Below are 9889 nucleotides of genomic sequence, written 5' to 3' on the forward strand. Positions count from 1 at the left end.
AGTAATTATTACAACCATTTGGTATATTAACATATCATGAAAATCGGTTTCAGACTGAAAAGACATCAATTACATATTGAGAGCAGGGATATCCTCATTTGAATGTGTTAAAAACAAATTCCAAATAGTATATGTCATTATTTATATGTTCGAAGGTATCTACCTTTATACATAGATTTTCTAAAAAAAGAATGAAATAAACGTTATCATCAAAGTAGAATATATAGATCGATTGAGCTGGATAAATTGATTCTGAAAACCCAAAGACCTATTTCATTAAAAAATATTTTCTCAAGCCTATAATAGGCGACGAGGGAAGTTTTAATAATTAATCAAATCCCTTCAATTGATTCTTATCCCAAACAACATAAAGGCTTGGTTTTCAACATGGTATTGTCTGGCGTTCATAGAATGAAGGATTATTATAACGTTACCATGGACATAAGAAAACAACAATAATTACCTACCACTAATTGACTTACAAGAATATAGGAAAGCGTACAATGCAAATATCGATGCAGACTTTAACAGATATGACTCCAAGGTAAAACAAGGAAATAGTTTCCTGACGACTGGCAGAGAAAACGTGAGTATATGAAATAATTAGCTGTTAATCAACTGTAGCAATTTTAAGTCCGTGCATGATATCGATACGGCTTTAGGCAATGTTATTTTTTATAACGGTTAATTTGTTGATTAAAACAAAAGTTAAACACGCAGAGATAAGATATGCACAAGCAGTTGTGTTCGTTTATCTTTTTATTGTTAGCAACATTTTAAATTGAATTCGTCATGCTGAAAAAACTTTAAATGCGATATATTGGTTACAGCTGACACGATTAGCGTTAAGGCATGACATATTTTAATGTTAGATTTTGCTGAATGTATCTAAATGTCTAGCTTTCTTCAAGTACAGATTTACATAGATTTACATATTGTTAAAAAGTAATCAAGGGAACCGAGATTCTAGCGGACATAAAAAATGTAATCCAGGGACGGACAAAGACCAGACGGCGTAAACAGACACACACAACAAAGATCATAAAATAACCCAAATGATATGTACAAAGAATCAAAAGCAAATAAGTTACCCGGACCCCACTAAAAACTGAGAGCATGAACCAGGTGCAACGGCAAGGTAGTATGGCAAAGCACAGATATAGCTAAACAAATGTTTTGGGTGTGCCCCCACTCGCTTCGCGTAAAAACTTATAGAAACGGACTATTTCATATGCGTCAATTTAGAGAACTGTACATTAGAGAGAACAAAATTGTCAGTCTAAATTGAATAAAAGCAAGATATCGGTAGTACGTTTGCCTTTAGTAAACGACGTGTTTTTATTAAATAAAATTATATATTTCGAATAGGATTATGAAGTATATGTTAAATGACTTTGGAAGTTAGTTTAGTTGCACTAATAGATACAGAATGAACAGTAAAAACGATGAATGTATTCAAAATAATTTTATGTCTCCTTGCTTTTCATAAGAGACTGTCATTGAAGCAAGCAATGATATTATATCAAACCATCAATAATATAAATCATTTAAAGAACTAATTTTGTAAACATTCAATACAAGGAGACTTTATAAATTATGTAAGGTAAACTTAATGACAAGTACACGATAATCCTGATAAATTAAATACAAAATTTGTATACGCTAATAATATGTGCCCTATATTGTCAGTATACCTTATTGGTTGTAGTTGCAAGAAACATACACTAATATATCTTCCAAGGAATCACAGGTAGTTAAGTACATTCAGTTTAGGTTCTAGCAGCATAACAATTATTACTCTTCTTAAGTTATCTTTGTGTGTGTGTTGGGTGGGGGGGGGGGTGGGTATTTATGATATCATAACTTAAAAACTATATTTGCAGAAGTATAATATAGAAATATACTGCACACTTTTTTGTGTTTTAAGTTGTTAGTTTTATGGCCCATTTAATAAAGTATGTATACATTACATTTATCCATTCTTTGAAACCTCAGAAAAACAATTATTGTTACTAACTTATAAACAAATGAGTTCCTACTAAATTAAATAAGTTAAAAGTTCTTTTTTATGAAATAAACTCTAATTAACTTTCGACTTAGGTTTAAATATTTGTACTTCTAAAATATATATGTTGATACATATATGCTCAAGGATGGTTTATATGTAAATCACTCTATGAATAGGAATTTAAAAACTTTCTCAAATATTTTTACACGATGTTTGATACTTATTGTACATAGCAACTGTTGCCAAGTTCTATAACAGGTCTAATATTAAAAAATTTTAAATTTTTAATTATATTTTAAATGGTAAACTCAGTGTTACTGTAAATATACAATCTAAAGCTTTTAAAATCATAAACCAGCGACAAAGGTAAGATATAAGTGTCTTTGTGTACACGTGTAAATTGTTGTTAATTCATTATCACAATACAAATTTGAGGGATTATTACAATTTTTATTATTTGTAGATACAACGACGATTATTTAACGTGACCTGAAATAAACAATCGGAATTCTATAATGGTACGTAAAAACATAGTGTTTCTTTTCATCTCCCATCTGCATTAGTTTAGAATAGTATAATAAATAATACTATCTGAAATTTTCTTTATCATATTTTTTGTTCATTACACATTGTGCATTACACCTGATTTCATCGTTCGTTTTCCTTTGTATTTCGATATAGCATATCAGTAAACCTTTGATGATGGGAACATCGTTAATTAAGTACTGCTGCGTGACGTGTAAGAATCGGGCTAAATGTGTACAAGGTGTGGAAGATGAGAAAAACGCAGAGATTTAAATGCATTGAACAAGTATTTATACCTGATCACTTCCATAAATAACCATTAAAGTATTTGTAAAATTTGAATTTTTATGATAATCATAGGTCAAATTTAGTTGAAAAGCACTATGGAAAAATGGTGGGAAATTGGTCCGCATTTTTCCTTATATATTCAGTCAAAAAATATCAACGTCATAGGTAATAAATTTGAATAGCTTTTCAGTTGTTTGCTGGAGGTGTGGAATATATATACCTGATTCTTACACAGAATGGTACTTAAATAGGAATTTCGAATAATGGAAAGAAAATCATACCCATTAACCATAGTTGTTCTATATAAGGGATTTGTAAATAGTGCCTGAATATATTCAAGTAATATGAATCTTTAGAAATGTCTTTGTGTAATTGACAAGTTCATAAGAGACTCATCTTAATAAAAAAAAAAACAACTTATATACTTAGAAAGAAAAACAACATCTATTTATTCAAACAGACATTAAATTATTACAATTGTAACTTCCAATCATTTCATCTTAACTATCTCCCCGAGAGAAGGTAGTGTACGTATAGGTAAGACATACTGTAAAGCAGGGAATTCTCGCGATGTTTTTGAGAATGGGAAAAATGCTCGCCAATTTTATGTTCAGATATTTAACATAAAAATTCCATTCCAATGAATCTGAAGACCGCGAAAATTTAATATTCCTATTCATAAAGAGAATCGATAAATTTTGCACCAGCTAAAATTACCTGCTTTGTGGTATCAGGAATGAAAAATCTACACAATTAAATAAACAGTTGTCTTTTGTTTATAGGCTTCTATGACAGAAGAACAGCTGAGAGGTGTGTATTATACAATTTGAGCAAATATTGCAGTAAAAACAGAAACTTTGCAACTCGCATTAGATACACAATACGAACAGACCAAACCAATTAACAATGCGTGACATGCACAAACCCCTAAACATGGCATATTTCTATTTTTCACCTTTCTATTTATTAACAACATCAACAAATACTGTACTAACATAGAAAGTTTTTTTAATTTCTTTCATGAACTTGATTTTTAAAAAATGCCACAATTACAAGAAAGAAAGGGTGTATGATACTGAAATCAGTTTATTTTGATTTATTTTTCAGATTTAGACGAAACATTTGACTTACTTGACATGAACCATGATGAAGGACTTGATTTCGATGAAGTAGCGAAATTGATAAGGTCAATTGGAGCTAATCCAACGCAGGCTGATATACAGACTGTTTTTGATGAAATTGACGCTAACGGTATAAAAATCCATGATTTAATAATGATTAAATTTCAGTAATGGTCGAATAAAACGATGTATGTTTCCTTTTACCCAATCCACCAATCCACCCTTTTTTGAGCTAAAATTAGCGAACCTTAAAAACAGTAAAATTTAAAAACAAAAAAAAACCTACCTAACTACCCTCTCTTTTCAAAGGCGAAATAGGGAACTCCATTATTGATCGAGTACAATATTTTATATGGTAAACATATAGCAGAAATATATAACAATTAATTGAAGAGCTACAACAGAAATAAGTATTTGGCGGTACAAGCATTAAATCAAAATAATATATGTTGTAAAGTAGCAATAAGAAATAAGTTACACAACAAATGTTTAAAAAACATATGACAAAACAAAAAGATTCATTTACTTTCAGGTAGTGGAAAAATTGACAAAAATGAATTTCGGGATTGGATATCGGTAAACGGCAATAAGTATTTAGAAGGAGACTTGGAAACACAAATGAAGGCTGCTTTTGCAATTTTTGATGTTGATAACAGTGGTACTATTTCAAGGTCAGAATTGGAAAGAATCATGAAACATATCGGTGATGAACCACTCTCAGAGGAAGAGTGGAATAACTTTATTACAGATATTGACACGGATGGCGACGAACAAATTAATTATGAAGGTAAATTAATAAAATTATATATTGTATATATGATTTTAGAGTCTGAAATTCGGAAACATATTGAGTAAAACTCCAGCTAAGAATCATGCAAAATGTGATTCGTGGTTGGAAAGCCTACATATTTTTATTTTTTGATATTTTGTTTTAGTAAACAGAAATTTACATGTGGCTTTTCATATAACCCTTGTTCTAAGGAGATTAAAGTTATATAGATGCAGTGTGGCATTTATAATAAGGGAGGTAGTATATAGTAAATGACATTGTAAGTGTTGGATTTTCAATATGGAAGGAAAACTATGACACGTTGAACAAATCAGTTCTCATGGTGCAGATAGATACACCGTAACGATACACGAGTTAATGATGACGATCATAAAATTCTTGTAGTTATTACTTCAATCATGTAGCAACATAATCCTGTTCTAAAAGCGTTATTGTAGGAAATATAGCGCGATACAAAAATAAAATGCATAGTTACGGCAAGCTCTGGCATTATGTATGAGTTGTGATATGAAAACTCCATACGCATGAGCTGATTAACCAGCCATAGTCGCTGAGTACAACTCCTTCGTTTTATATGTATTTATTGTGATTTGTTCCTCGTGTATAGTGCTTTTTTTGTTCCCGACTATTTTACTCACTGCTTTTCCGTCATTTTGCACTTCGCTATATTTTTTTTCAAACAATTCGTAAAGTATACAAAATTATCTTAGATGTATTGCTTATTTGCATTTTAAGAATTCATACCAGTATTTGTGGCAGCCGCATCAAAGAGAGGTCTTGAGTCAGAGGAACCACAGAACGAGAATGAATACTGACAAGGCTTAGTTGAAAATTTCCATGCATTTACTACGAACTTATTCGCAATATGTTTTTGTTATATTAAATTTATTAAAAGACATATGTATCTTATACATATTGGTCGAAATCATAGAAGCATACCATTCAAGTTTTGTATACACTTTAATTTAATAAATCTAATATTGTAAAATTATACAGCTTTAATCAAACACCAAACAATTTAATAACAATGTCATGACAGTGTTATAAATTTGATATGTAAAAAAACATACAACATTAACCAAACACCAACCAATTTAAGAACAAAATTAAAAACAAAAAGTAGAACTTCAGGAATCAATCTAAAAATTTATGAAATAACGAATACCTGACAAAAGTTTAATAGTTCTAGTGAATGAGCAATTTAAATACTGTAATTTTACTTATTTTTGCGTGATTTTAATTTTTACGAATTTTGCGGTCACGTACTATTCGCAACAAAAAGTACACGCGAAAAAGAATATCTACCATTATTCTTTGCACAAAAACTACGATTTCCGCGAAAAGAAGTACCAGCGAATATGTCCATATACTCTATGGATCTACAGTCCTACCACATTATTTGTTACTCCCGTAGTGGTATTAATTCAATGTGGGTCCTGAAAAATTCGAAAGATCTTTTGGAGACAATCAGTTCAAGACTATTATCTGAATATAATAGCATAAAAACCTATGACTTTTCAACACTGTATACTTCTGTTCCCCATACTCAGTTAAAATCCCGACTTAAAAACATTATACATCGTTGTTTTTTCCAAAAAAGATGGTACACCTAGATACAAATTTGTAGTTCTTGGTAGAGATTCCTCATAATTTGTAAGAAATAATTCCAAATCATCTTCCAAATATACAGAGGAAAATGTTTACAAAATGCTGGAATTTTTAATCGACAACATATTTGTCCAGTTTTGTGGACGTGTTTTTCAACAAACGGTCGGCATTCCAATGGGAACAAATTGTGCTCCTTTACTTGCTGACCTATTCCTTCACTCTTATGAGGCTGACTTTAGAGCTGATCTGATCCGAAAGAAAGAATATCGTTTCTCTCAGTTTCCGCTGTATAGATGACGTATTATCTTTAAACAATCCTAATTTCGGGGATTTGATACATCGCATCTGCCCCAAAGAACTTGAGATAAGGGATACTACAGACACTGTAAAGTAAGCCTGATATCTTGACCTACACTTAGAAATCGATGTTAAAGGAAAACTATTGACCAAACTTTACGACAAAGGTGATTCATTCAAAATTGTCAACTTTCCTTTCATCTGTGGCAACATCCCTTCAGAACCTGCATATGGAGTGTTCACATCACAATTCATACGTTATGCCAGAGCTTGCCGAAACTACGCAGACTTTTTGTATCGCGCTAGAACTCTACCAAATAGGCTTCTGGAACAGGGTTATGTTGCTACAAGATTGAAGTCATCACTACAGACGTTTTATGGTCGTCATCATGAACTCGTGGATCGTTATGGTGTATCCATCTGCACCATGAAAACTGATTTATTCAACGGGACATGGTTTTCCTTACCTCGTTTGTCTACCACGGACTTGACTTTTTATGAGCAACTCGGGGAGGGGGGGTGTTTCTAGAAAAGCAGAGGACGCTTACCCTACCGGTGCACTTGGTCCATGCTTCCAGTTTTTAGTGGAGTCCGAGTTGCTCATTTGCTTTTGTTACTTTGTATGTATGATTTTTGTTATTTATGTTCTATGTTGTGCATGTCTGTTTTCTATGTGTGGTCTTTTTCCTTCGATTATATTCTTTTGATTACCGTTATAACCTTGGTTCCCTTGATTACTCTTCCATAGACCAATAATTGCAAAATTAAGTACCCGCGAAAATAAGTAAAATTATAGTATTCGAATGTTCTTCTGAAACTTATCAATCATCTGTAGGATATTGTATTGTCATATATTTTACTTAATGTATGTTCTTGGCAAAAACTGCATAAGAAAGTGCAATGTCGGATTTTGCATTTCCTTAAAAATAATATACTGGAAAAAAATAACAGAGGAAGTGAAAAAGAACAGAAATGGAAAGTGTCATCGATGATACTGAAAACGTATATTTCACCCAATACCTGAGTGTTTGCGTATCACGAATACGCAAGTTAAAGTTGGTCATTTACCCATAAGGTGACACTGGTAGACGTTGATAAGTAAAACAGTGAAAAAAAAAACAGTTCTTACCTTAATATAGAGTTCGACTAACCAAATGAAACAAATTATGTCTGCTTGCATTAATCTTAAAATCATCAAATCACTTAACTGACCTGCATCACTATCTTTGATTGATTGATTGATTGATTGATTGTTGGGGTTTAACGAGCTGCAATGTCTCAGCTATATTCAGACGATGAACATGAAATGGATGATAAAATGAACATGAATGACGATGAAATGAAACAAGGGATGGGACACAAGGATAATAGGATCGACAAATTTTGATTGCCACTAGAAAAAAAGGGGATTGGTAGGGTCGGGCAATTTAGCCTCCTGTGGCGGAGCGCAAAGGTTCCTACTCCTATCGAATACCACAGCAGGGTTCTTTAACGTGCGAGAAAGGTGGCATTTTTCCCTACACGGTGCACCACTATAGTTTGCGGTCAGGTTTTCCGTATTATAGCCTGACCACCCCAGCATGTAACACGCCATGGGTACCCCATTCCACCACCTGAGGCACACATCCCAGTTGATCTGTTGGCAGAGCGCCTAGCCCCGGGCTAGGTTCCTGAGCACAATTTAGTCGCCTTTTACGACAAGCTTAGCGCTGCTGCAGGCCTATTCTTTTGACACCCGGACCTGCACGGGGTTGCATTACTATCAAATTATTTCACGAGGCATATAACAATTTATAATGGTAACTGGTTGCATTGAAGGTAGCTGACGTTTTGTTGGGGAACAAATGCTTTTAGCAAGTTTTGGTAGAATAAATTTGTCACTTGATATTCGACACTCAGAACATTGATATCAATGTTAATTGCTTAAACAGTATTCGAACACAGATTTTAACGGAAATCAAGATGTTATATTCCAGACAGGAAAAACAGACACAAAACGAAGAACATGAAATAACCAAACTACCGTACAAAGTACCTAAGGTAAATGAGTAACCCGGACTCCCCTCAAATTTTGAAGAATGGACCAAGTGGGGTAGGGTAGGCTTCTCAGTGACTTGGCTGTTTTATCTACCTATGTGAGTGCTATTTTTTATTTGCGATGTTACGTCATGGAAGGATGGAATATGAACTATTTGCTATAGTGATTGCTTGCTATGTGTTTGTAACACAAAGTAGATAAAATCTAAATGGTTGAAAGCTACGTTGTGCTGTTTCTTACATTGTTCTCCCGTAATAACTAGTAATGTCATAGACGGAGACGGACAATCGGTAAAATCGGTTTGCTTGGTCCAATCTCACATCATGTTATCAAAATATTCTATGTATACATACTTCCTGTGTTGTTTCTTTCGCATATTGAGAGGGTTTAAAGAAGACTAGTGTGGTGTCAAAACTGATTGCAATGGTTCCGTGAATTATTGTTTGACATAGTTTCGAAATATTAGTATGAGTGGTATTTTTGTACTAAGCTATCCACTCGATAAGCGATGCCAATGTTGGTTGACCTAATGTCCCCAAGAATATTCACCAGCCCAGTGGGTAGGCTTGTCATATATCATACTCTGTTTTTTTTTCTAAATTCACGGTATTGTATAATTCAAAGACGTTAAAACAATCAGACTTTTTTGCCTGAATTTTCTTGGGAAAACTTTTAGGTATTGGATATCACTTTCTTTTTTTCGATACTGTTATAGTTTTCGGGTCCTTTTTGTATACAATTTATTTTTGGATCAAAAGTTTCCAATGTAATTGGTCATTTGCTATTGATAAGAGATTACTCTTTGAAACACGTGTACAACAAACCGCAGTTAACAATATTGATATGAAGGGAATTCTTATTTTTGATAAGTTTCCAAATTCGAGAGAAGTTCGAAATATACCGGTGTTTCTTTTAATTCCCAGTAGAGCTCTTAAACTAATAAAACAGTTAAATCTATGATAATAATATGATTCCTAACCTGGAACTATTATTCATGATTGACATTGAAAAGAAACGATTAAGTAAGGTATTAATGTGTGTAATCATATAGATAATCCTGTTGCAATATACATGTACCCAAGTTGAAGTCTCTCATATAAAATACAATTTTTACCCTAAAAATGTTACATGTGGCATATGTTACTTAAGGATTATGTGCTTCAACAAGAATCACAAGGGATCAACACTATAGATTATATTACGAATAAAAATTT

The 9889-nt window shown here is 32.7% G+C and overlaps 1 protein-coding gene across 3 annotated transcripts; it reads left to right on the forward strand.

Moving 5' to 3' along the window:
- Positions 1 to 360: 360 nt before the first annotated feature.
- LOC148626078 (uncharacterized) lies at positions 361 to 5630 on the forward strand. Of its 3 annotated transcripts, none has more exons than XM_088569702.1 (6): positions 361 to 586; positions 2472 to 2526; positions 3604 to 3631; positions 3929 to 4072; positions 4475 to 4729; positions 5468 to 5630. In XM_088569702.1, exons 2-6 carry the CDS (start codon positions 2524 to 2526, stop codon positions 5545 to 5547), a joined length of 510 nt encoding a protein of 169 aa, XP_088425828.1. In that variant the 5' UTR covers positions 361 to 586; positions 2472 to 2523; the 3' UTR covers positions 5548 to 5630. The 3 variants fall into 3 exon arrangements, with proteins under 3 accessions (XP_088425828.1, XP_088425827.1, XP_088425826.1); XM_088569701.1 differs by lacking the exon at positions 361 to 586 and adding an exon at positions 2291 to 2374; XM_088569700.1 differs by lacking the exon at positions 361 to 586 and having other exon boundaries at positions 2381 to 2526.
- The last annotated feature ends 4259 nt before the right edge of the window (positions 5631 to 9889 follow it).

Source organism: Perna viridis, chromosome 2 (assembly GCF_037379345.1).
Source record: "Perna viridis isolate PV_CMFRI_1.1 ecotype Kerala chromosome 2, ASM3737934v1, whole genome shotgun sequence".
NCBI classification, from domain to species: Eukaryota; Metazoa; Mollusca; class Bivalvia; order Mytilida; family Mytilidae; genus Perna; species Perna viridis.

Bases quoted from the DNA above. Each gene is read 5' to 3' on its own strand.
- LOC148626078 (XM_088569702.1), top strand. The intron at 3,632-3,928 runs GTGTGTATTATA...TTTATTTTTCAG, and splicing joins GACAGAAGAACAGCTGAGAG to ATTTAGACGAAACATTTGAC. The intron at 4,730-5,467 runs GTAAATTAATAA...TTGCATTTTAAG, and splicing joins CGAACAAATTAATTATGAAG to AATTCATACCAGTATTTGTG.